General features: G+C 40.5%; 3 protein-coding genes across 4 annotated transcripts; 2 read left to right on the top strand and 1 right to left on the bottom strand.

Moving 5' to 3' along the window:
* Window positions 1–46: 46 nt before the first annotated feature.
* Window positions 47–10,340, bottom strand: LOC140554713 (phospholipase ABHD3-like). The gene is made up of 9 exons (XM_072678001.1): window positions 10,160–10,340; window positions 9,416–9,576; window positions 8,395–8,577; window positions 8,118–8,163; window positions 7,120–7,232; window positions 6,537–6,710; window positions 6,300–6,348; window positions 5,316–5,481; window positions 47–4,458 (listed from the first exon to the last, which is right to left on the bottom strand). The coding sequence occupies exons 1-9, from the start codon at window positions 10,286–10,288 to the stop codon at window positions 4,253–4,255; spliced, it is 1,227 nt and encodes a 408-aa protein (XP_072534102.1). The 5' UTR covers window positions 10,289–10,340; the 3' UTR covers window positions 47–4,252.
* Window positions 10,341–13,488: 3,148 nt separating this feature from the next.
* LOC140554687 (interferon-induced protein 44-like) lies at window positions 13,489–23,015 on the top strand. 2 transcript variants are annotated; one of them, XM_072677954.1, is made up of 7 exons: window positions 13,489–14,217; window positions 14,306–14,357; window positions 15,301–15,496; window positions 16,810–16,962; window positions 18,500–18,662; window positions 19,327–19,427; window positions 19,630–23,015. In XM_072677954.1, exons 1-7 carry the CDS (start codon window positions 13,605–13,607, stop codon window positions 19,846–19,848), a joined length of 1,497 nt encoding a protein of 498 aa, XP_072534055.1. In that variant the 5' UTR covers window positions 13,489–13,604; the 3' UTR covers window positions 19,849–23,015. The 2 variants fall into 2 exon arrangements, with proteins under 2 accessions (XP_072534055.1, XP_072534063.1); XM_072677962.1 differs by lacking the exon at window positions 19,327–19,427 and having other exon boundaries at window positions 19,630–19,812.
* An 824-nt stretch (window positions 23,016–23,839) lies between these two features.
* On the top strand, window positions 23,840–26,234 carry LOC140569412 (uncharacterized). Its single transcript, XM_072692580.1, has 5 exons — window positions 23,840–23,845; window positions 24,000–24,107; window positions 24,239–24,400; window positions 24,731–25,565; window positions 26,119–26,234. Exons 1-5 carry the CDS (start codon window positions 23,840–23,842, stop codon window positions 26,232–26,234), a joined length of 1,227 nt encoding a protein of 408 aa, XP_072548681.1.
* The last annotated feature ends 1,726 nt before the right edge of the window (window positions 26,235–27,960 follow it).

Below are 27,960 nucleotides of genomic sequence, written 5' to 3'. Positions count from 1 at the left end.
CAAGATGCTCCTTTGGCCTCTGACGAAAGAAAAGAGGGAGAAGAAGTAGTTATTTAAGCACTTTATTGATGTTTATATATTAGAGATCAGTGTATGATGGTGAGTAAAAAATACTAAACACAAAATGACAAAAGAACTGGTAGATCTAGAGATACAGATGTTCTTCATGCAATTAAGGACCATAGGTCAACAGTATAGTCAAAAGTGATGGATTGTCATATTCAGCCATATACAAGTACTATACATTGTGGAGAAGGTGAATGCTGATTTCATTGCCCAATCTGACCTGACAATCAGCCACACCTCAAACTTCCATAAAGTTGACTGCTCATAAACTTGTGATGCTATAAAAACAAGTATAAATGATTTCTATGCTCAATTAGACATTATTGGAGCTTTGTTTGGTTAGACCAATGACTATAGAAAGCATAAATGCTGTGGTCCCATTCCCTTCCGTTCATTAGTGAAGCCAATATTGTCCAATAACATTGTCAAATTTGCAACCAGAGTGTGCAGTAGAGGCCAAAGGCCAGAACAGACTCGCTTACTCATTTCGTAGACTCGCTCTTTACTGTAGTGTTTCAACAGTAAAAGTGCAGTGTAAGTTCGACTACAACTCTGCTGCTGTGTAATGAAGAGCAAGGGTGTGATGCAGGTTCTGCAGACGGTCTGTTTCAGCCAATGCTGTCAATCACTTAATTTCTAAGTGCAAACCTGCCTTGTTATAAGATAGAGCAGTTTATACGTCTTGGGGGGTGGTATAAATGTGCCATTATTAGCACTGGGAGACTCTAGGGAAAAAAGATACTGATAGAGATGTAGATGAAAAAAGATAGAGATGGAAAGAGGTGAAAATTGAGATGGAAAATTGGTGGTTTTGTCCTCATTGGGATGGTTTAAGCTACACATCAAATGGTCACCAACCAGTAGAAGCGCTTCACCCGTGGTTGCTTCAGGTTTGAGGGACATTGTACTGTTCATGTTTTCTACAGTCATTGAGTTAGACTTCCCAACATAAAAATATATATACAAAAAAAATTACAAATCAGTGTATCAAGTATGATCAAATGCTCAATGTTGACAGCTTATCTGAAAAAGGAAAAATATACAACATTAACAGGAAGTTATTAGTACATATTTTGTCTATAGAGGTTTGGACTTTGTTTGATGTATGAATAAGTCCTTGTCTGGGCAGACAGAGAAGAAATTCAGCTTTGCTGCAATTCGACAACTAGCTAATGAGCAACCTGTATTAGCTAGACAACTAAAGTGTTGGTGAGTTTGCTCACATTAGCATTAGGTCCAAGTCTGTTAGCACTGTTAAACTGTTTTACTGAAGACATAGCTGCTACTAACATAATTACATAAAATCAGAAAACTCTTAATAACGATAAAACATCTTTCAGTGAGTGCTGGCTAGCCACTTCCCTTCCTTCCATATCGCTAACACAAACCCTGTTTTATTCTAAAGGGACAACTGGCAGTAACTGATGTGTAAACTATCCTAATCCTTACTGTTTTATTTAATGCGTGTGTTACTTCATCAAGACTAGCACGCTAGTTAGCTGGCATTTGTCTGTAGGGATGCAGTTGGATATTACTGGGGTATTTTTTCCCTGCACCACTCGCTTTAAAATCTGATTCACACACTATAACTGACTCATAAGCAATTGGCAAAGTAAATAAATGGCCACTTCAGCCTTTTTTCACATGTAGTTGAGCTTATGCCAATGTTTACAGCATGTAACTACACAACCAACACTGCTCCCAGCGGACCACATACACACACACTTAACTACACACACATGTTCATGTTCAGGGAATACTATGTGCAATATCCCACCCCCATGTGCAATTAAGAGTCTTTTGCTGTAGATAATATTGTTTATTGCTTTTTTAATTCTTATTTATATTGTGTATATAGTGTAAATTATTTATCCAAATTTTTGTAACTGAGTGTCCTGCTATCCCTTTCTGCTGCTACACTGTGAATTTCCCCACTGCGGGACTAATAAAGGACTATCTTATCTTATCTTATCTTATGTACTTGACCAAAAAAAAAAAAAACATGAACACAGTGGAATTTCACACATTATTAAAATAACCCTTATGAAAATAATCATAAAACACAGTCTTGAGAATCAGGCTATGAATTCACTACTATTTGGTGTAATTAATGGCATACTAAATCCAAACATACCAATCCTTCATATAGCAAATATGTTCACATCTTAATGTTAATTACGTCAGAGAACCTTGAAAATTACTCAGTATTCTTGGACCTATAGGCTCCAATGTGATGCTAGTTATGAAGCTTTGTGCAGGCATACGCTTACTATAGGTACAAGAATAAAAAAAAAAAATAAAAAAAAGACAGACATACTTGAAATAATTTCAATCACAAGTAAGTGCTGTGTGTTCATGATGTCCCTTATAATAGTGCTATGACTGTTTAAGATCCTTAAAAGGCCATGTGCTTTCAAATACACATTAAGTGGATTACACACTTGGATTACAAGATCATAAATATCCTTCATGGCCATATCAACCCCAAGTGTGCTGAATTACAGAATAAATATGGCTACTTTGTCGTTTACAACACTGCCACAAAGAGGTGCTGGGGGTTCATAGGCACACAGGGCAGAACAGATGTACTATGGCCAAACAGCACACAGTTGTAAGGTTCAGTACAAGGCATTTTCGCTTACACGGGCAAGTATATGCAGCACTAGTCTTTTTTTTAAATAAAATATCAGTGCATTAAGACAATTACAAAAGGGTATACAACAATTGAAAACATTCATTCAAATACAGTGTATGGCCAAAAGTATGTGTAAACTAATCTAACTAGTGGGTTCAGCTACTTCAACAACAGCCATAGCTAACATGCAGAAAATAAAGCAAGCAACTGTGGAGTCTCCATTGAGACACACTGGAATGGGTCGTTCTGAAGAGCTCAGTGACTCAACATGGCACAATCGCTGGATGACTTAGGATGTTGTTATTGTTGTGTTGAACAGGGGTGAAGCAGTGAGCTGCACAAGCTCATAATACATAAGCTTTAACATAGCTTATTTGCATGGTAATTCCGCAAAGGATAATCGTACATCTAAATTTAAATTTCTTTCTAAAGTTAGCAGAAGTGTGGTCCCAAAAAAAATAAAATAAATAAAAATAAAAATAAAAAACACAGTGCCCTGGCCTTAACTTCATGCAATGCCTCAATACCCGTTGCTTAAAATAAGATACTTTTGGCCACATTCTATACAGTAGTGCAAGAATATGTCTTTTATAATACATTTTTTCAACAACATTTAGATGTTTTAACATATCTGACATATCTGAACATTGAGGCATCAGTCGTTGTGTATTACTTAAAGTGGGTTTTGCCCTTATGGAAACATTATTGGTAAATTGGTGAATAATGAGAAAAGAAAAAAATAAACATCATCCTGTCTTGAAAAATTACACCAAGACAAAGGAATATGAATGTGTGTACATGTAGCATTCTGCCTTTTCCATCTTAACTGCTTAACTGAAAGCATGATTAAATAATGGTTAAATAAATGCCCCATTCCTTAAACGACTCAGCAACCAAACAAAAACACAACTATTAATGCCCTGTAATAATAATCATTACATTCAAATCATTACAATCAAAACCAAAAATGAAAACATGCCTCTTATCAAGTTTCTCCATGTAATAAAGTTAAAATATTAGTTTCAGGTAGTGCTTGTACTAAAAATATTCTAACATACATATACAATAATAATAATAATAAAAGGGTATATAAAATTGCCAATTGGTAATATATTTAGTTTTTTTCATGTTCTACTCCACAGATTATGCTACATATTTAGCATTACAATTAATTGAATTATTTCATTTTTTTAATTAATTGTAACAGCTCACAGTGATCTCTTACCTAAAAACATAAATCATTTCATTTAGTTTGTTTTTCAGACAAGAAACCAAACATATGTTCTGCAAGTCTGCTGAATTAGAAAACTAAGGCACAGAACTCAGAAAAGCTCCAGAATTTGTCCCAAACTCACTTAGTGGGTGCAGCATTTCCAAATGTTTTTCATTCCTTCTGGTAAGAAAACACTACACCAAAATTGTATTTTGGCCTAAATGTCTCTTTAATATTACTTCTATATGAGCTGTAATAGCTCACTGTGTTCCTGAAATCTATTGTATTGAAGTAAGCAGTGAATGTATTGAAAAACTAATTAAATAAGAAGGCTTTTGTTACTCTGTGAGCTGCTCCTTGATGCTGCATGCCTCTCTCAGGTCCTCCAGGTGTTCAAAAGCAGCCCAGACAAACTGTCCCAATAGGCGATCCATGTAACTCTCGCTTTTAGGAAAAAGACCATCCAGGAACCCAATGTGTCCTCCGTGAGCAGTCATCAATAGAGCCACATTAGGCATTCGCTGAGCGAGAGCTACTGGGAATGCTGGAAAAATAGGGAGGTCTTCATTAATATGTGCCTATACCCAATGCCTTGTGCTCAATACAGTGTTCTTTCCAAATTAGAAAAGAAAAGAAAAAGTTCTGTAACTGGGCTTTCTTAAGTATTATAGTGGGTTGTATTACTTATGTAACTGTTATTACTTATTGCAATAATAATCTCACATCACTGCAAAAAAAGTGCAAACAAATTGCTTTATATTGCAAACAATAAACTTTATGACACCTGCCAACCTGGGTGGAAGGGGGACACTGGATGTGGCAGAGTTTGAGAGGGCAGCCCTCTATACTTTACACAAATCTAACTTATACATAAACAACAACTCTTTCAGTCCTCTCACACTTGTCTGCCATTGTGTCTCTCACCCCTCTATAGTCTCTGCTGTCTTTTTGATTGAGGCACAAGATCTCTGGTTGACCAGCACCTGCTTCTGAAATTTAATCAATAAGCGCTGTGGCACCTTTTCCCGCCAAGCCCGTCACTCACTTAGCACTGTTTGCAGCTCCTAGGCACCCAGAACATGTTGGCGTGTGGCACAACGTTTGGTTGACCCTTGATACCGGTTAAATAACAAGGGATGCACACACTGACACTGACCGCCAGCAACCTTTTGTGACCTCTTGTGGATAAATTGGTAACTGCGTTTCATGAATAAAAGCCAGAATAGAAAAACTAGTGGGAAAATTAAGCATAAAACACATTAATTCCCTCTATATTTAACTTAGCAGCCTACAGGCCAGACCAAGCCATCAGGCTGCATGTTTTCCACCCCTAGAGAGAGAAACTAAAAATGGAGAACAAACTCTGGATCTCGGGATCATTAGAGTGATTGTATGCCTCACCGTGCTTCGGGGAGAAGGGATCGTCAGCAGCATTTAAACACAGCACAGGTACAGTGGTCTGTTGCAATCTGCACACCGGACTGGCATCTTTGTAATAGTCAGTGCAGGACTTGTAGCCGAACATCACAGACGTGAAGCGCTGATCAAACTCACGGATTGTGCGTGCCTATAGAGAGAGGAGGAGAGAAAGAGGAAGGTGGGTGAGTGAAAGTGGTAAGCTGATGCAGTAAGATTAACATTACAATGGTATGAAATCTTTTCTGCTTTCTGCAAATATGTTAATGTGAAGAAAATCTCAGCTGTGATATTGCTTCTTTGATTCAGCAGTCTGAATCAAAACTGAAGCAAAGAGGGCCTCTACAATTTTAATATTGCCAACTTCTTCCACCAAAAACTACAGCTCCACTAGCGACTGCTGTTAATTACTTAGATTAAAGTGGCCACTATTGTTTCTTAGCAACCGGTGTTAAGCTTCTTTTACTGGATTATCACAGTTATTTTGTGAACACAAGCATTTTGCTGAGCCATTTGGAGCCACGTTTCCCCCACATAGTAATTAAGCCTAGTCCTTGACTACAGAGCATTTTGAATAAAGGTTTTGAGGTACTGAAAAAGGGAACTCTGGTTCTATATAGAATCATAAATAATAATAATAATAATAATAATAATAATAAACCCTGCAAACTTAATCCTTGTCTTGGAAACTGCATAATTAAGTGCAATTAATATGACATACAAGTAAGTACTATTTATTGTCTGAACAAAAATGTGTGGTCTTTTTTAAAGCAATTAATGTCTTGACACATGCCAAATGTGAAACTCCAATGCACCTCTCCAATTCATTATTGACCCTGGAGCATCGTCTTCAGTTCCTTGTTTAGTTATAAACAACAGAACATGACTGGACCACTTTAATGTCCTGTTTAAAAATCAACATTTAAAACCCCTATTTTAGAAGTAGCAAGCTTGAGAAGCTGCAAATACCTTCAGCACGTGATCCACATCTATCACCTTCTCCAGGACCTTTCTGTGTCTAAGATCAGAGTGAGACAGAAAGCAAAGCACAGTCCCACAGATGTTATTACCACTGATTTACCATTTAAAAGTTGTAGGAGTAATTTGATTTAGTGATCAGTGTCTGATATGATCACTGAAAGATCTACAAAAAAAGCAGAACAGGGAGAAATTATCAGACTGAGTGGGTGTGAGGGAGGGACTAACCTTTTGATGGCAAGGCATAAGTTGGCGGCGAGATGTCGATTGAAAAGAAGCTTATTGATTGGCTGCTCCAGAGATTCAGAGGATTCAATAGAGTCCCAAATCACAGACATGGTGAGACCAGCGATTATCTTGGAGTCTCGTCCTTTACGGGCCAGATAATTCAGTAACAACATACTGCAACAAAGTTCAAAGACATGACAAACAATCCATTAAACAGGTTTTATGTAAATTACTTATCAATTTAGATTATTTATTTATCAATAAAGATTATACACAAGCACACAGGTAAAAGCTTCAGAACTGGTGACAGAACACTTTACAAGGGAACACCAGTAGTGCAAGTTGCAAAACATAAAATGTAGGACAAAAGCAAAATAACACACACAATATATCTATACTTATTTGCCAAATGTCAAATCAAGTAAGATATGAGTACAATCACAAGCCTTATTAAGTGCTAGCGACTCGTTCCACCACTTAGATGCCAGGACAATAAAAAGTCTGTGTAGTGGTACCTGGTTTCGTGTGTGTGTGTGTGTGTGTGTGTGTGTGTGTGTGTGTGTTGTTTATGTGTTCTTCTCACCCTCCAAGTGACACACCAGCTCCGAGCAAAGGTGCTTGTGGGTATAGTTCTTTGATATGATTAACGACTGTCTCTACATCTGATGTATCAGCAGCACAGAATGTAAGAGGGGTCTGACAGGGTGGGGTAAAGAGAGAAAGGAAAAAAAGGGAAGTAAAAGGAAGTGAGTCAAATGAACTTTGAAAAACACCTTCTCTGTTTGTGCAACACAAACCTATAAACGTGATGCAGAAGGATTTCAACAGCACATATTGCACAAGCACAAAACACGAGTGATTCAAGCTGAGAAATTTCGATCACTGCACAGTGATATACCATGAGTACACCCAGTAATCTATCATAAGAGTGCTTTATCAAAACAAACACCATACATCTAGGATGTACAACAATAGAACTCGAATAGAATAGAAATAGAATAATAACAATAATAATAAGAAGAAAATATTATTATTTTTATTATTATTATTATTATTATTTCCTTTGCTATATTCCATTTGACATTGTAATAATCACAAATGAAAAGTAAAACAAACCAAAAGCTAAATGTTGTTCCCATGGCGTCCCAAACCACACGAGTACACTAAACAGACACCATGGGTTTAAAACAAAGCAACTCCCATCAATAGTGTTGCATGGTTTGAGACTTGAACTTCAGCCTATCAGAGGGAGGATGATCTGCTGCACCATTTAAGGAAGTACAAATAATTGAAATACAGAGCGAGTGAATCCCAAACAAAGATCAGCTTCATATAAAAGTGGCAGGGTGTGTAGCAGTGTGTGTAGCCATGGGAATAACACAACCTGTAACATCGCCTAATGCTTTGGCCGTTGCTTGTAACCCTGATGATTGGAAAAATATGAAGTGTTCCTCAACAATTATGACTGAAAGGTATAGTCTGATGTTGATTTAGCAGCGGGGTGACTGATGTTATAATGTTATAGCACTTCCCCTCGTGTATTATTGCTTAAATATTAAGGAATTTCATAAAGTTCCTCACCAGCAGCTCCTCTCCTCCAAAGCCCCTGTTGTTCATCACCACACACCTGGTAAAGAGAAGTCAGAAAGTGTCACACACCCACACACCTCTTTGGTGCATTTGGTTTATTTTCAGATGATAAATTCTATAAAAAAAAGGATGTAGGATGTCTAAGCTAAAACCCCAAGAAGAACCAGAGTACTATCGTTGGCAAATAGAATTGATAGAGAAAACTACTGTAAAACATTATACTTCTACATCGTATGGCCAAGTATAGGTTGAACACACACTCACACACCTGTATCCGTGGCGAGTGGCTTGCTGGATCGCAGTCAGAATGTATTTTTGCTGGCTGCTACCCGTCAGACCAGGCAGGAGCAGCACCGTCGGCCTTGTGGAGCTTTGTGGGTGTTTGGCACTGTCAGAGTTATCTACCCAGTCCAGAGATAGCTGACCACCGTCTCTTGTCCTGATCAGCTCACTGAGAAATTGAAAAGGACAGAGTTTTGTGTTTTCTTACTTCTTTTTTTCATATACCCAAACCCAGTACCAACATATTCATTTGTAGAGCAAATAACAAAATCGAGCTGTCCTGTGAAACTCAAAGCAAACCCAGCAGGTCTAAAGCGTTAAGCGCATGCCTACAAACAAAGCTCTCGTCAGTGAGAAATCAACGGTGGGGGCGGTAAAGGTTCCAAGAGGGCCTAGAAGACAAAAATCACAAATAGTTTTGTGATTTTCTTGCTCAAGCATACCTGACAACTTACCTGTTGATTGCCAGGTTTAGTTGGTGTGTCACAGCAGGAATACCAGCAAACTGTGCTGGACCCTAAGCCTCAGTTACCCACCCCTGGTGTACAATGAGCCTCATTAAGGCGTTAAAGGCACACCAATACATTACAAAAAAGAATGATGAATTGAATATTCAACAAGACATCCACTCATTTTGGATGGAAGGATATATGAATAAATAATAATTTTTAAAACAAAACAAAAACGAACCCTAACATTGTTTTTAATAAATATTCCACTACTCCAAAATGTGTGCATTCCGTGTATTTTTAAAAGAAACATAATTTTAAAAATTGTATTAAAGTAATCAGACTATGGTAAATTGTAACGCATCATGATGCACTGAATACGTTCTTAGAGAACTTAAAGCATTAAGGCCAACGTTAGACATTTGGAAATTTTATAGAACCAAGTAGAACTGATAGGCCATCAAGGAGGACGTACAACCGAACATGCTAATGTGGTCTGTACTTAACACAGAGAGTACATACGTACAAGCAGATAAAAAATTAAACCAAAGGTCATACTTGCGGTACTTGACGTCAGTGTTGGACTTGATGAACACTCGCACGAGCGTCTGCAGCCGCCCACCCCAGCACCATGGTGTAGGACAGAAACGCTCTCCCACAATCGGACAGTGCCTCTGAAGAAATGCACGAAAGCCATCACCACACACCAACAGAGGCACCTGACAGAGAAACAGAGGGAGAGGGAGAGAGAGTGCGGTCACTAAGGGAAAGAGGGAAAATATTTAAACAGTGTGACCCTGGTCAACAGGGACAAAATAGTAGAAACTGGATGGCTGCTGGCACTACGACACATAGAGACAGAACTAGAGTAGAGGTTGACCATGAGGCAGATGCTGAGGCTGAGACAGCGAGAGAGAAAGAGAGATTCACAGTATGCTGCTCAGAATTACAAAAAGTCAAGGACTAGCAGGATTAGTCTTCATCCAAAAGTGAATGAATGAATGAATGAATGAATGGATGAATAAGGAAGGGGGAAAAGACTGGCAAAAAAAAAAAAAGTCACAGTTAAACATTGCACCAGCTATTATCCCTCCTTTCACCTACTGAAATGACACCAATACACAGTCAGAAAGAAGACCAGGTCTTCTGGTCCTAAATCCCAAGAGACTGAGTCCAGCACAATCCATTCAAACCAAAGCTAACAGTTCACACACACAAACCACCCACAGCTCCCACCGCTAGGACTGACAGGAGCCCCAGTACCATGGATTGACCCCAATAGCAACCCTCTAGTTCACTGACCTGCCCCTTACGACCCCACAGGCAGAACAGGGAGGCAGTGACCAGGCTGAGGAGCAGCGTACAGGGTCGGGAGATGCAGTCCACGCACCCTGTCCACAGCTCGGAGGGAGACAGCAGAGACAGCAGCATAGTTTCCTGACCGGCTCGGTGGTTAAAATGGACTGACGGACAAACAATCAGCCTTAAGGGCGTTTTTATCCCCCCACCTCTGAGCTGAGAGGGGCTGGCACTGAACTAGGTCGGTCTGTCCAGCCAGCACCTCTCTGTCTTCCTTTCATGAAGAAATCTGGGGCAAAGGGTACATGAGCCAAGAAAACAGCTTGTAGCTTTTCACTCAAGGACTAAGCAGTCTTTTGGTGGGTTTATAGCTAGTTTGGTCCACGGAGACGGTGGCGAGGGCATTAGTAATATACATGTTCAGCTAATAATAAAATGGAGGAACTTAATGGAAGCGCAATAAGCAGCCTACAGGAGCCAAGACCAGCGAGCCTGACGAGTAACATGTAACACGTGTAACACAGAGTTATATAAGTTATGTGACCAACAGCTTGTTTTCTGGCACAAAAACGAACAAATAAACGAAGTTTTAACCCGAAACAAACAGACCGGACAGAGCCATCCGTCCCAGTGCTGTTCGGCTCTGTCAATGAAGAGGAGGAAAGACCCACAGCTGTTCACGAACTTGCCTGAAAAAGGAGCATGTAGACTGTTTAAGAGTGTCCTCTTACACTGCTAAGCTAACTGAAGTCTGCCCTGTCCCTACTGTGGACCTCGTAGTAATCTGGATCATTTAAAGTTGAGTTTCAAAGGTTAAAATAGTAAATATATCGAGTATTATGAACCAGAGAACCTCCCACAGACTGCTTAGTTTCACAATCTGTTCTGAGAGATATGTCGCCACCTTCCGGATTACACAAGTCACTACAGCATATTGTTATTATTATTATTATTATTATTATTATTATTATCAATAATATAATAATCATAATAATAAACCCCAACAATGGTCTGTAAACCAATAAGTGACTGTCTCTAGTCATATTATAAAATGCAGATTTTTTATCTACAATAAAGTTACCATATGTTCCCTTTCTACCGGTAATGTCCCCATTTTGAGATGTGTCCAGTTGGGATTCTGCATTTTTTTTTTATTTTAAACCAGCCCTGGCTTCTCCATTAAAGCTTTAAATAACCTTATTAAAGTGATAGTCTGTAAGTTTGGGGGATTTGGGGGATTTAGAGATCTCTCTGGTGAAAATGTGTCATTGCATCGAGCAAGTATGTTTTAAAATGTGCATTATAGTTTCCCTCCAGAATGGATTATGGGTATTCTACGTCTGTACACACCGTATATATTGCGATGCATTATGGGATTGATACAGCGCACTGAAAATTGTGCACTACGCTTGGGCACTATGGCAGATCCCAGAGTAGTGCACTATATAGTGAATAGTATATAGTGAATATATAGTGTCCCTGCTCTGGATGTGGCTGTGACTCCCTTGGACTTCTCTGATCACCACTTTCTCTCCTTCTCACTCCCCCTCTCTGCTCCTTCAACCACCACTTCTGCAAGTTCTTCCACTCTTCACCGCAATCTTCGCTCTGTTTCCCCCTCAGCTCTTGCCTCAACTGTCCTGACCACTCTTCCTCATCCTGAATCTTTCTCCTCCCTCCCACTTGAAACTGCTACAGACACTCTCCTCTCATCTATCTCCACCTCTGTCGACCTTCTCTGGCCTTTCTCACCTCAGCAAATTCTTCTTCACCTTCACCATGGCTGCCGGATGTTCTCCGCAACAACCGTAGAGAGCTAAGACTGGCTGAAAGGAAGTGGCGGAAGTCACAACACGACTCCGACCTCCACTCCTATCAGTCTCTTCTCTCCAGGTTTAGAATGGAAGTAGCCGCTGCTAAAGCATCCTACTACAGGGGGAAACTGGAAGCATCTGCATCTGACCCACACAAACTCTTCACCATCTTCTCCTCACTCCTCAACCCTCCTACTCCCCCACCTCCCACTACCCTGTCTGCAGAAGATTTTGTCTCCTTCTTTAAAGAAAAGGTTGACAAGATCCGCAGATCTAGACACTGCCCTCATCCTCCCTCTTCTCTGTCCTGCTTCTCTCCACTTTCCACAGATGACCTCCTACATCTTCTCACCTCCAATAATCCTACCACCTGTTCACTAGACCCTGTTCCATCCCCTCTGTTAAAGAAGCCAACTCTGGACAACTCTTGTCACTTCCAGACTTGACTACTGCAACTCTCTTCTGGCTGCTCTCCCTCTGCACACCATCAGACCCCTGCAACTCCTCCAGAATGCAGCGGCACGGGTCGTCTTCAATGTCCCTAAATTCAGCCATGTCACTTCACTGCTGCGTTCTCTTCACTGGCTTCCTGTAGCTGCTTCCCGCATCAGATTCAAAACCCTGACACTGGCCTACAAAGCCAAGGACGGACCAGCCCCTCCATACTTGATGGCAATGGTCAAAAGCCGATCCGCACCAAGAGCCCTTCGAGCTTCAAGTACGACTCGGCTCGACCCGCCATCCCTCAAAATCCACGGAAGACAAGCGTCCAGGCTCTTTTCTGTCCTGCACCGAAGTGGTGGAACGAGCTGCCCCTGGGTGTCCGAACGGCCGAGTTGCTCGCTGTCTTCAAACCCAGACTGAAGACCCACATATTCAGAGAATACTTGGATGAATAATACTATGGTCACCTTATTGTCTTGTGCTTAGTAATGTCTAAGCTTAGAGGTATCCTTTGAACTATTAGTCTATTCTAACTAGCTAAGGCTTTTCTTGGGTAAACAGCAAAGCACTTTGTAAGTCGCTCTGGATAAGAGCGTCTGCTCAATGCCATAAATGTAAATGTAGATGTAGGGCACATTTTTTCATCTTTACTTCTTCAGAGGGATGCCATTGATGGTCTGAAGCAGGTTTAAAGAGTCTGTGTGAGACTTTATCAGTCCTCAAAATCATCTTGAAGGTATTTTAGAGAGGAAAAATTGCAAATGTGGACTGAGATTGAGTTGTTTGTCACACTATATATGTTCTGAGTTGGCACTTCTTTAAGAATGTCAGAAATGTAAATGTACATTTGGACAGCCTAAATCACTTAAAAATAAAATGCTCCATCATTAAAATGATTATTTGATTAGAGGTGGTCCAGGCTAGTGGTTTACAGAGGTGATAGACTACATCAGTGTGTTGTCGAATTGATCCGCCCTGCTTCCACACGTTTTTGGCCGATTAATGGGCGCATGCTCATGGCAGGCGTGGGCGTGTCCGCTGGGTAGGTTTCGTTTCTCGCTCGTCTTCGCTGTGTGCTTTCAGTATCTCCTTCTCTCGCCATAGCGCGTTTACCAAAGTACAGTTTAGGCTTGAAAGTAAAACGCGCGACTTGCTTACCCAGCTGAACTCCACCGGCTAACTCTGATCAAATGGCATCCATCGTATCTTCTCTGGGTGATGAGAAGGAGCTGAGGATGCAGGGGTTATTCGACCAGCCTGTTCGCTTTCACCTCCTCTACAAGTGCAGCCATCACGGAGCCGACATCAGCACACTGCTCTCCAAGTTCGACGAGTCCGGGAAGTTTGTCCTCGCCGTGTTTCTGCAGTCGGGGGTCGTCAGAGGGGGGTTCACGAGTAAATCTCTGAAGGCTGGGAAGGAGTTTGCTGATGCAGAGGCTTTTCTGTTTGAAGTAGAGAGGAACGCCAAGCGTTTTCGTGTGCTCAGTTCTGCCAGCGCGGTCCAAGTCCATTTCCCCGATTCAGGCCAAAGCGCTTTGGCCGCTGTTGGCTCTGTTTTTGGCGCACCCTCATATTCCCTTCCGTCAGCCCGAGGAGGAGGTTTTCATTTTGGTGTTTCTGCAGTTCAGACACAACCAGCAAGCCCGCCAAGTCCAGTGGCTGTCTCCTTTGGGAAGGCTCTGCACATATACTCGAATGACAGTAAGTTGTATGTGAACTTCTGCAAAGACCTGACCTACAGCTGCGGATGGGCTGAGGAACAGAGCGTGCGCTGTGTGGACGTGGAGCTCCACCGAGTCCAAGGTCAGTCTACAGGACTAACAGTAGAGCTTATCTTCTGAAGGCTTCAGTGGTTACTGTCAAACTCAGATGGATGATGCTTTTCGTTTAGATGTGGGAGATGTTCTGCCCAACCCTTGGAGAGAGATGGACTGGTATAATGAGTAAGTTGAGTGATTACAAACACATCCAATATTTTAAGGGAGTTACATATCACACATCTACTTGGTTCAGTCCACATGAATATTTTCAAAATACTTTTGTGCAAAAGGGAAGAACAGGAACATACACACACTTATGTGTATAAATATTGTAGCTGTCCTATACACCTGTGTCAGAACTGTCAGAAAATCTCATAATGATGAATAAAGCAATGTATCCAAATATTACACTAACTTATAAAAGTTCTGTTTTGGAGATATGTGGTTTTGTAGCAACTATTATATCGCCGCTGTCCTTGTATCTGATTTTTACTTTTTGTGAATCGGGCAGTTTTTCTTTTTATTGTGTCACGATTTCCTGATGGAATTTCATGTTAAATGGACCAATTAAAATGCTCCAAAATGACTTGGAATAAAGTTTGTTGACACAAATAAATAAATTATTTTTTGCAGCCTCACTTATGCATGATTGTAGATCACTTTCCAGCTCAGAGTCTCTCATTCTGCCACATCTTAAAAATAAAAAATAAAAAAATGAAAATAAAGTAAACATGACTGTTATAACCTATTGTCCAAAAGTATGGGTAAAAAATGACAATGCCAGAACTGTCATTTAAGATAATTAATAGATTTGCTGCACAAATTAACATGTTATTTATTTTTTTGTTTGTTTCTTTATATAATTATTGAAAATTGCAAATGTGCTGAGGTGTAGCTCAGCATCAATAATTATGTCAAAATGAAAGTAACATCCAGAACGCCATGTTTCAGAAATAATAATGTGTCCTTCAGACAGATAAAGCTCAGCATAATTCTGATTTATTAATAATTTGTTTCCAATAAGATATTTGCTTACAGATAGTAAATAAATGTGAAATTTCACACACAAAAACTTATTTTATTCATAATCCCACATTATTGCTTAAATCTTCTTTTTGTTGTTCAGAACCAGGAGGAGCCTGAGAGAGAAATTTGTGTCTTATAAACTGGTGGTGAAGACAGTGTCACAGGCCAGGGCCCTGCTCCTGGGCCCAGTTGGTTCTGGGAAATCCAGCCTGATCAACTCCATCAAATCCACCATGCTCAGACGCGTCATTCACCTGCCTAATGTCAGCACGACAACAGGAAGTTTTACCAAGAAGGTATCCATAAAAAAATCATACTCTAGCATAGACTGGCAGATGCTACTCCAAAGTGGATATGTTTCCTACATGGCAGTGCTCTGTTTTTTAAGTTTTGAAAGAACATGTTTCTGAGTGCAGTACCTCCATGTCATTCATACTTTGGTCTGAAGTGAAAACTTCCCACCTTGCCTTTTGAGTCATCTCATGTGTAATGCTAAAGTAGTGGTATAGCAGAAAAAAAGGCGGGGGGGGGGGGGGGGGGGGTCATTTATCTTTATAACGCTCAGCATATACCATGTGTGCACAATTTTTTAAGGATAGTTTTTATTAATCACCAACTACAGTGCTATTGGTTCATCCAAAATGTTAATAAACCTCAAACATGAATGTTTAAGAAAGTAAAAGTAAGGTTTTGGCTTTCTTAGGAGAATATCTATATATGCACAGCATCGCCCTGCTTAAAAATCAATGTCTTTTTGAAAGATGCAGACGTCTTCCTGTACCACTGCTTAAAGAAACCAGGACCAGTCTAGATTCTTCAGGTTATGTGTCTTGTTCAGTGGTGGTCGGGTTCTTGGTACTCCAGGTAGGTTGCAGTTCTGGAATATGACAGAACTGGAAGATAATGGGTTCCTGGAAATCTCATGCTTGATTCTTCTCAAATCTTTGGCAATTAATTTGTGTCTTTTTTTCTCAACACATTTCTTGCGACTATTTGCAACAAAACGTTTGATGGTTCTGTGACCACGCCCCAATATTTTAGCAATTTTAGTAGTGCTGCATCCCTCAGAGTGACTTTTGTTTATTTTTGGCTTTTCAGAGTCAGTTAAATCTCTTTTTGCCCATTTTGCATAAAGAAAAAAACTGCCTTATAATTGTGCACACCTTAATATAGGGTGTTGACATCCTTAGGCCACACCCACCCTCATTACACAGACACACATCACCTGCTATGCCTAAATCCACTAAGCATTCAAGTTTATCCAGCATGGAGTTAGAAAATATGACTTAGAATTATTATATGGTCAAAATACTCACTTGCATAATAATTGTGCACACAGTGTATAGTTAAAGGTCACCATAGGCATAAGTGAAGGGGGTAGGATGAACATTTGTTCCACTGGTAGATTATTCTATGGGTTGAATGCCTCACCATTACTCCTTTATTCATTTGTTTCCATCTTAATCCATGTAATTATACATTTAATACATAATACATACATAATTTTGCAAAGATTCCCCTTTTAGTTTCTTTAAACTGACATTGAATGATTGAACTGAAAAGATTGACTTGCTTTCTCTCTCCTTTACATATCTTATCTCTTATCTAGCTGAAGTCATATGAAATTCGGGAAGAGAAAGGGGGTCCTCTTACTGCTCTGACCCTGTGTGATGTTATGGCCATTGAAGATGAAGACTTTACTGGCCTATCTCTGTCTGATATATTGGCAGTCATCAAGGGCCACACTCCAGAAGGATATCAGGTACTGTCTTTCAGATGAACAGCAACACGTGACACATGTGTGACACATCAAACTTATTGAGAATTTCATAAGAAAAACAATGGTGTGGTTTTAACATAACTTTATTCTTTCATGAGTTATTTACAAGTTTCTGACCACTTATAAAATGTGTTCAAAGTGCTGCCCATTGTGTTGGATTGTCAATGCAACCCTCTTCTCTCACTCTTTACACACTGATAGCAACACCACAGAACAAATGTTAGCACAGGCTTCCAGTATCCGTAGTTTCAGGTGCTGCACATTTCGTATCTTCACAGCATAGGCAATTGCCTTCAGATAGTGGGGCCATTCTTCATCAATGGAAACCTCAAGGCCACTGGATATTTAAAATTGCTACATGATGATGTGTTTCCCTCTTTATGCACTGAAGCTGGCACGTTCCCTGAGTTTTTCCAGCAAGATGGTGCACCACCACATTTTGGGTGTCAGGTCCGATGCAAGACTGCTTTAATAAGCAACAGAACAGGGGTAAAACAAGAAAACGCTGCAATAACACAGGGAATAATGATTAACCAAAATACAAACGTGACAAAGTAAACGTGGCAAAGCCAGAAAGCCACCTGAGGCTGGAGGATAGCCAGGGAGCTAGGCGTGAACAGGCTAACCAAAACAGGGAGATATAAACAGGAACTAAGGACACTGGCCATGCCAGTAAAAAGGCTAGGGAGAAACGTAAACAGTGCTCGTCAGGATCAATCGCCTTACCCTCGAGTTGACTCAACACAAACCAGAGCAGTAGTACTCTCATGAACATGGATAGCCCAGCAGGACTCTTGGAAACATTATGGACTCTCGTAGATGTCCTCGTGAAACACTGACAAGACACTAGATTCCTTGGACAGACACCAACACTCTAGGTTGGCTCAGAACGGCAAATTCTCGGCAACGAGAATGTCAGCGTTAGCTCCCTAAATACCCCAGCCTCAGGTGAACCAAATTAACAGAAGCAATGAACATGAATCGAATACATGTGAACACAACTAAACAGAAACATGACGCAAGACGTGAACATGACTGTCAACATAAAAGTCTGTTATAAACGGCGAACTTGAACTGAAAGTCTGTGACATGAACAGAACATCAACTTAAGCCTGAGCTTGAAGCCTGTGGACCACGGCTCGGGCGGGCGCGGCAACATGGACCTGACACAGTTACACTTAAGTTTAAATTCTTATGAGACTTCTAGCATATAAAATCAGGTTAAACAACATTTTGGGAGTAAAATAAAATTAGGTCATGTTCACTGGGGTGTTGTGAATTTGATTTGCAGTGTTGGCCCCTACCCTCTTCCTTCAAGGTCCAGACACATGTTAGTCTTTTAACACCAAAGCCAGGGATCCCTCCTCAGTCCTGTAGTTTGCATTGCTTTCATATTTAGTCTAACTACTTAATAAAATGATTTAAGTTGTAATGAGTTAGGGATTTGAGCTGTGATTAAACTGTTGTTTATGGAATAAGCTTATGATATGTCCTGCTGTCTTCTGTTGTGCTCCTGCAGTTCCAGAGTGATGATAAGTTAAATGATAAGTTCACCTCATCTTCCACTCTGAAAGACCAGGTTCACGGCGTCCTCTTTGTGCTTGACGCCTCTAAAGTGGCATCCTACTCAGTCAGTCAGCGGAACATCCTCAGGAAGCTCCACACCACTCTGTCAGACATGGGTGAGAGTTTACTGAGTATTTTTAACGTATATTTGTAGACCCTGATGAAAAAAAATTCAGTAGAGGAGAAATTCAAGGGGTTAAATTTTTGTTTATTGATTTTATCCTGCTGCCAGAGGAGTTATGGACGTGCACATAGTGAAACAGATTGGTATGTGGAATCGGCACTCTTTGTGTGCTGATGTATTTTTTTGGCTGTGTAAAAGATGTATGAAGCTTTTATTGTTGTTGGATGCACTGTGTTTTTACCCCTTGAGCAAGCGTTCAGATCACAGTTAGAATCGATAAGCACTTACAGTTTGTTCTTCAGTCAGTAAAATGAGTTATGTGACTTGCATTCTCAGTTTGAAATGAGAATTTCTGACACTAACAAAATGATAACAAAATTAAAACTTTATTTTTTATATTTAGAATTTTAGTACATGCAACAACACTATTGAGGTATTACTGTAAACATGAATAACAATATACTTTATACTGTAATATACTGTATACCTGTGTGAGAATTGCATTTTAAATTTACAAGCTTGTAGACTATTGCAGTACGTCCAGCATGAAACACGATAGCCCAACAAAAGCCCATGAACATGCAGTAAATATCACTCCTAGTTTTTACATAGGTTTAGAAACACCTGATGGGTTTTGATTTTAAATTCTGCCACAGGTATCCCTCAATTGATTGTGCTGACACATGTGGACCAGGTGTGTTGTGCAGTAAAGAAGGATGTGAAGTATGTCTACTCTAGCCAAGCTTTGCAGGAGACGGTACTCATTTTTTTCTATTATAATTAAAATTGGGAGTTTTCAAAAAAATTTGACCGGTAGGGTAGTTGATATGACAAGTTTTTTACATCTGCAGTTTGTAAATCTAACTCAGGTTTTCTCTGTCCCTGGTTAGTGCTGATATGTATGACTTAACAATACAATATGTATAGTGGTTTAAAAATGTCTTTTAACGTCCCTACAGATGCAGAAAGCAGCAGAGATGGTGGGATTGCCACTGTCCTATGTGTTGCCAGTGAAGAACTACGTTTCCCAGCTGTCAGTGGATTGCAACACTGACATCCTGCTCCTTAGTGCAGTCAATTGCATCCTTCAGGCTATGGATGATGCACTTGAGGACCAGTACCCTGGTGACATCACAGTGCAACAAACTCAAACTCAAACTCCAAGGTTTAGGTTATGAGTGAGCCACTAACTGTAAATGCTTTGCAGTTTCTACTGAACCAAAGAGTAATTCAACATAAATGTGTAGTTCTGCAGAAATGTATTAAAGCAATACTAAATACAGTCTGGACTGCTAAAAATAGCTATTCCTTTAAATATTAGTGCTCTCGAAAAGGGGAAATACCAGGTTTAAGTTTCACAGCTATTGGATATCTGCCTCTTTATTAATCATACATTTACAGTTCATAAGAAGCCCACCAAGTATATACATATATATTCTTGAGTTCCTTATAAATACACACAAAATGGACAAATTGTTGGTACCCTCGGTTAATAAAAGAAAAACCCACAATGGTAACAGAAATAACTTGAATCTGACAAAAGTAATAATAAATAATAATTCTATGAAAATAAACAAATGAAAATCCAACATTGATTTTGAACCATGCTTCAACAGAATTATTTTAAAAAGTAAACTCATGAAACAGGCCAGGACAAATGTGACCAAAGCAACATGTTAAATCAAGGTGTGTTCACTAATTAGCATCACAGGTGTCTACAATCTTGTAATCAGTCAGTGGGCCTATATATAGGGCTACAGGTAGTCACTGTGCTGTTTGGTGACATGGTGTGTACCACACTCAACATGGACCAGAGGAAGTGAAGGAAAGAGTTGTCTCAGGAGATTAGAAAGAAAATTATAGACAAGCATGTTAAAGGTTATAAGACCATCTCCAAGCAGCTAGATGTTCCTGTGACTACAGCACATATTATTATTCAGAAATCAAAGAGACGGATAATACAAATGGTAACAAAAGAGCCCAGAAAAACTAAAGAGATTAAAGGTAAACTTCAAGCTCAAGAAACATCAGCGTCAGATCACACCATCCATCATTGTTTGAGCCAAAGTGGACTTCATGGGAGATGACCGAGGAGGATACCATTGTTGAAAACAAATCATAAAAAAGCTGACTGGAATTTGCCAAACTACATGTTGACAAGTCCCAAAGCTTCTGGGAGAATGTCCTATGCACAGATGAGACAAAAATGGGACTTTTTGCCAGGGCACATCAGCTCCATATTTACAGATGGAAAAATTAAGCATATTAAGAAAAGAACACTGTCCCTACTGTGAAACATGAAAGAGGCTCTGTTATGTTGTGGTGCTGCTTTGCTGCATCTTTGCTGAGTGTCTTAAATCTGTGCAGGGTACAATGACATCCCAAGAGGAAGAGGAAAACATTGGGCTATTCTGAAGTAGCCTTCTAAGAGCCCTGACCTACATCACATATTGAGCATCTTTGGATAGAGCTGAAACATGGTGTCTGGAAAAGGCACCCTTCAAACCTGAGACAACTGGAGCAGTTTGCTCATGAGGAGTGGGCCAAAATACCTACTGAGAGGTGCAGAAGTGTCTGAGTTACAGGAATTGTTTGATTGCAGTGATTGCCTCAAAAGGTTGTGCAACAAAATATTAAGTTAAGAGTACCATCATTTCTGTCCTGTCCAGGAGTTTATTATTTTAAATAATTCTGTTGAAGCATGGTTAAAGAGCAATGTATGACTTCCATTGGTTATTATTACTTTTGTCAGATTAAGTTATTTAGGTTTAGGTTTGTGGGTTTTTCTTCATTAACTGAGGGGTACTAACAATTTTGTCCACATGTGTAGATCATTCCAGACACCTAAAGAAGTGTTTCCATCTAGTTTAATCCTTTTACCTTCCAGCTATTAAGATTTGGATTTATAGTGTGATGGTTTAGCCAGTTTTCCTACTGGCTTCAGCTGTAATATTAACCATTGTTTTCTTTTCTTTAGCTTATATATAAGAGAACTTCTAAAACTTGTACTTCACTTAATGATACAGGAGGCATTATTAAAGAGAAATCTTCTTTATCTTTCTTTATTTATATTTGCTGTACTGAGGAGCTACACAAGTCATTTATTCTGTTTAAAGTCAAATCTGTGCTAATCCAAAAAATTGAATTAAAAAGGTTTTAGCCTTATATATTCTAGGTCAGATTTTTTTTTTAAACATTGAGTTACTTTACAACATCCAGAGAATTCGGCCTTTCCTCTCTAGAGAGGCCACACAGGTGGTTGTTCAGTCTCTCGTTATTTCAAGGCTACTTTCCTTCTGGCTGGTGTTCCTATGTTCAACCATGTAACTCTTCTGGGTTCTCTTTACTGGCGACTTGTAGCTGCTCACATCAGATTCAAAACCCTGATGCTGGCCTGCAAAGCCAAGAATGGACCAGCTCCTCCGTACTTTAACCCTTTCAGCTTCAAGTACGGCACAAATGATAAGCATCCAGACTGTTCTGGAGTGGCACCGAAGTGGTGGTATGAACTTCCCCTGGGTGTCCAAACAGAGCAGAGTCGCTTGCTGATTTCAAATGCCGAAGACCCACCTCTTCCTAGAGTAGTGTATGTAGAGAATTGTGGTCTTTATACTGACTTTTGAATTAAGTAGTATCTACGCTTAGAGGTATCTGTTGGATCCTAGCCACTACAAATTAGCTAAGGCTATTTAAGTAACCAGTGAAAAACATTTGTAATTCTAGATGAGAGCAACTGCTAAATGCCTTCAGTGTCAATGTGCAGCAGTGTTCTTACAACCTGAATGAAAATATTTGGGAGAATTTTTTTATTTACAGTAAAAGTAAAGGGGTAGAAATTAAATAAGGCAGTAAAAAAGAGAAAAGGGAAATATAGCAGCAGGTGTAGACAATTCTATAATTTGGTCAGAAGCTGCTTAATGTGTTAAATAGGACATTACTCCAGGGGTACATGTTAATATGGACATTTCTAATGTCATGTCAGATGGAGTGATTACTAATCATCTGCTCTTCTACAAAAACATCATGAGCAGCTCCACCACAAGACAAATGAGACCAAATAGAGACACCAGAGCAGTGGACACTCTGCAGCTGTGTCTGAATGTCTGCACATTCTGGTCTAGAATCACTTCTTTAGAGCTGCTTAGATTAACTGACAGCTCTGTTACAGTTCTGTTATAGGAGGAGCTCCACATCTAGAAAGATGGAGCTCAGCTCATGTAAAGGCCCAACAGGAAGCCAATGAATATAACAAAGTAATTTTATTCACTAGGGCATTCTCTAGTGTTCTGTATTAAAGGCTGTTTGTTTTCATTAATAAAGTTTCCTACATTGTTGTTTTCTTTAACCTGGCCCTGTCTCTGTGGTTCTGGTCCTCTACCCGGTCCGGCCGGTCCACTATATATAAAGCTAGATGAGTGTAGAAGCAGGTGTGATGACAGTAGACAGTAGCTGGAGTGAGTTGATGTGTAAAGTGATTGTGTTTATTAATAAGTGAACAGTGAACTGTATATTAATACACACAGGAAGCTCTAGTTTCTCTACAGGAAGACCACCTGTACATTTCCTTCATTCACTCTTAATAATCTGAGCGGCTCTCCACATCAGCTCGACCCGGTTAGCAACGGTAACCAAGGGGCGGGACTTGCCGCATATCGATTGTGACGTCACTATCGTTTTAGAATTTTTTGTGGCGCGCCGGTCAGAGCCGCTCATTCCAGCGTGGAGAGCGTGAGAGACAGACGTCCCCTTCAGTTAGACTGGAAATGGAGAAGAAGAGGAAGAAGAAAGATGTAAGTGGAGCTCAGAGCTCTGAAACACAACACTACTGTTCAACATGTGTCATTAAGATCATCATTAATTTAATAATAATATACAGTAAATACCACAAACACATCTGAATCAGTAATTAACATTTATCATATTCAGGTTCTATATCATTTATAACCACATTGATAATTAAGTACATTTAATACAGACAGGGTTAAACTGTGTGAACATAATGTGAGGGAAATGTTAAGAGTGAAGAGCTCAGCAGATGAGAAAAGCATTAGACTGAGTTCAGTAGAACAGACAGGTGGAACGGTGTTAAACAGAGTCCTACTGTAGCTGTGATGCTGAGCTCTGCTCTACACTTTGATAAATCAGAGGAATCCTGCAGGAATTGTTGTAATGGTGGTAGATTGACTTTGCTTTGTAAATATAATACCAGTAGAGGAACATTAGAGAGATGTTTAGGCAGGGTGAATAAGTGAGCACAACATGCCAGCAGAATAACTTTCTCCAACAGCTGGATGATGTTCACTAACTCTGTGTTTTCTCCACTTTCCAGATGTCACAGAAGGGCAAGGTTGACAGTGGCCACTCCTTGCCGAAATCACAGGGCTGCGTTCCTCCTGGAGCTTCTGAGAAGTACTTCAGGGGGAAACTGGGAAAGAGGGTAAGTGTCTCCAGTTAATAGGTTTCATTCTGAACTGTGATGATTACACTTCCATCTGGACTGGATTGTTTGCTACTGAGTAACGCTGTAAGTACTGTGTATTAAATGTACTGTATGAACTGTTCCCACAGCTCGTTCAGCAAACACCAGAGTTCGACCTGTCCGACCCCTACATGAACGTGACCCATGGCACCTACAGCAGCCTCCATGATCCCCACCTGAAGAAGTTCTTCAGCAGGCCAGAGAAGAAAACCCACCTGATTAAAAAGGGTTTAATTACTGAAGACGACAAGGTGCGTAGATTATCTCAGATATGAAGGACACAACACTTCAAAGCCTGAACAGCTCACAGAAAGCCTTCGCTTAAGCTTTAGCTTTTCTGAGCTTCCTGCTAAGAATCAAATGGCTAAAACAGGCTCCTTGCAGTGCTTGTGTACTGAATTTAGTCATTTATAAATTAAGAATATTGAGGTAAAAGAATATTGAGAATGTTGACTATTGAGTGCAATGTGTTGAACTGAAGTAAAGGTAGCAGGTAATACTGCAATTAGAATAAGTACATAGTTGAAACCCTCAAATCAGTTCATACTCAGACAAGCTTCTAATCTAAGCCTTCATTTCAGGTGCTGTGCTCTCGAAAGGAGTTTCGACAGTACACAGACTACAAGAGTCTTCAGAAGAAGGGGAAAAAGCCTTGTACTTCCGTCAAGAGGCCTGTTAAAGGTGTTTCTGGAAAGAAGTTGGAAGACTTAGGCTCAGTGCTGCAGAATCAGAAGACCACGAAAGCCTTGGAAGAGCTCTCTGAGGTCATTACTGATTCAGCAATTCAACCAACAGTGTCCCAAAGTCCCCTCCCGTCCCCAAGCCCGTTCTCTGTGAAACAGACGAGTTTAGAGACCCTCAGCGAAGTTCTGACCAATGTCGAGGACCAAATTTCTGTTGCATTAAATCGACTCGACATGCTGGAGAACATGCTGAGACAAATTCCTAAGTTTCCCACCCTAGAAAGTTCTAGTTCCGAAGACTCATCCAGCTCCTCCCAGTGTACCCCCAAATCTTCCTCAAGCAGCAGTTTGAGGGGCACGGTAGAGTCTGATGAGGGGCACAGGGGCACTTTGACACAGATTCTGAGTGATGCTCCCTGTGCCAGAGAGGAACAAGTTAAAGAGAGTGTGACTGACTCTCCTGCTAATGTGCTCCACCAGCATGAGGAGGATAAAAGTCAGTCTGAGATCCAGATTCCTAAAGAACTGGATGTCTTCACCACTACTCTCGTGCCTTGTGAAAGAGTAGGCTCTTCACAGCTTCAGGTGGCCCCCTTTTCCCAGCCCGAGGCAGTACTGAATGTACTGGAGGACACTGTTAGTGTGAAAGCTAAGAGCCTAAAGTCATCCAGCAGTAATGCTGTAGAGATCACAGAGCCAGCTTTCATAGATGAGCATCCTGCTGAAGCAACAGGTAAGCTAACTTATGAACTGTAAACACTGTAAACACACCACAGATGAATAAAACACAACAGAAAACACTGCTGATCAAAGCTGGAAGGAAACAACGCTCAGAAACTGCCCCATTCCACCACAACTGATGCAGCTAATGAGTGTCAGAAGTCTTTGAATAGCTGGATCAGGTGTGTGAGATTTGGGTTGGAACCTGCTTGGTAGATCTTCAGGAGGTGGGTTGGGGTTCTGGAACAGCGGTTCTCAAAGTGATCCTCAGGGACCAGATCTTTGCATTCTATTTATTGAGAGTTGGGTGATCTGTGTTTTTCATAATAGAAAATCAGTCTGGTGGAAGATCAGTGTATTAAATAATTAACATATTAGTCTTGAGTCAGGACTTAAATGATATTAATGTCCAGAATTCATCAGATTCAACAGTGACAGTCACACCTTCAGGCAGAAAACAGAGAAAGTCACAATGTCAAAGTAGTCTGCACAGATACCTTTCTACTGTGTTCTAGATTGTTCTGTACATTTTACTGATTTGTCTTATTCTGTTCTCTAACACACAGGCTCCAAACCCAAGAAGAAGAATCAGGTGGGAGCCTTTTTCAGGCGGACGTGGAAGGTGCTTAAAAAGACCTTCAGCTGTTGCAGCTGCAACAAGAAGATCTATCCTGCGGACTAATTTCCTCCTTATTATCAAAACCCTGGAGGAGAGGCGGGATGCGCGAGAGTAGGAATATAGTAGGTCTATACAATGAGGTGCAGAAGTATTTGGACAGTGACTGAAGTGAAGACTTTTGTCTGTAATTCAAGAGGTTTAACAAAAATACTGCATTACTGTTTAGGAAGTACAGCCAACAACAAAGTCGCTCCACAGAAGACAACTAAAGTTTTCTGTAGAGCTATCCGGTGTCGACCAGAGGAGGACTGGTTCCCCTTTTGAGTCTTGGTTCCTCTCAAGGTTTCTTCCTCTCACTCTAAGGGAGTTTTTCCTTGCCACTGTCGCCACTGGCTTGCTCAAAAGAGGCTCCGATCCGGATCTTTGTAAAGCTGCTTTCTAACATCCGTTGTTTGTTAAACCCCTAGAATTGAAGGCGTTGAAATGCTGTCACTGTTTAAATACTAATGAACCTCACTGTATATGATAACTATGCCTAGAACAAACCGGAGAAAGTCAAATAGAAACTCGACTAGGCCCAGCTGCAAAATCTAGAACTAGAAACACTTAACAAGAAGATCAAACTCAAAATTAATCCAGTCTTAAAAAGGCATTAACAAAAAGTCAGTATACAGCATCAAGACACCACACAGAACACTCCGAGAGCTCCATCTTCCTCAGGTGAGGGGTAGAGCTTTGACTGGGCAGGCACATGGCTATTCCACATGTACACATAATGCACATGATCTGAAGCTTTGTTCATTGCCTGACAGAGCCAGCAGAGGGAGCATTCTTGAAAGAACCCCCCAACTCACCCCAAGGTGCCTATTGGGGGACAAGGGCTGCCCCATCCATGTTTTGCTTCAGGGGCCGCGCCTTGAGTTCTGCTATGATGAATCGCTCTGCTGGTCCTGTCAGGCTTTGGGTCATGTGCGTATCGGTTACATGTGGACTGGCCATGTGTCTGCCAGGCCTCTTCAAGGTCCGCCCTTCACCTTAGTGAGATTGTGAGACTCATATGAGCTCCTCAACTCCTGCATGAAGATAGAGCTCTCTGGGTGTTCTGTATGGTGTCCCGTTGTCAAATGAGACACCACACAAGGCAGCTGGGCCAAAAACTATGCGGATCGGAACGAGACATTTTGGAATTAGAATGGCCTTGGAAACGGGATCATGGAGAACACAGGAATGGACATGGGGACAGCGACACAAAGAAGTAGAGGAACTGGATCAACTCTGGACACAAAAACAGAACTTCTCTAAGACCCTGGAATGAAGCTTTTTCAAGTTCAGAAGTAGGGTTGAGAGCAACTCTGGTCACACGAACTTATTATCAGTATCAGGGAACAGGAACCAGACACCTCCTGGGAGTTGGGAATGGATTGGACCAGACAGACACAATTGGAGCCACCTTGAAGACCGGGAGTGAATTCTAAGACCGGTCAGCATACGGCAACAAGAGACCCCAAAGAAAGCTCAGAGAGCTTTTTCTACTTTTTCATCTATTCTTTACACGATTTCATAATTTGGTCAGAGTAATCCATATTACAGCAACATCCATTCAGTGAGAATAGGAGCATGTTACTGAACAGTATACAGGAAGTTCTACCATGTTCTAAACCACATCCGTGTGAAACACAGGTTGAGTGGTGTTGTTGGGTTAGTGTTTACAAAAAGAGGAGATTGGTGACAGTCTGAGTCCAGTGTTTGTTAGCAACATTAGCTTAGCATCTCCTAACTTTATGTTCAT

The sequence above is a fragment of the Salminus brasiliensis genome, chromosome 1, assembly GCF_030463535.1.
Source record: "Salminus brasiliensis chromosome 1, fSalBra1.hap2, whole genome shotgun sequence".
NCBI classification, from domain to species: Eukaryota; Metazoa; Chordata; class Actinopteri; order Characiformes; family Bryconidae; genus Salminus; species Salminus brasiliensis.
The sequence above is the reverse complement of the archived record's forward strand: the minus strand, read 5'-3'. Positions and strand labels throughout refer to the sequence as shown.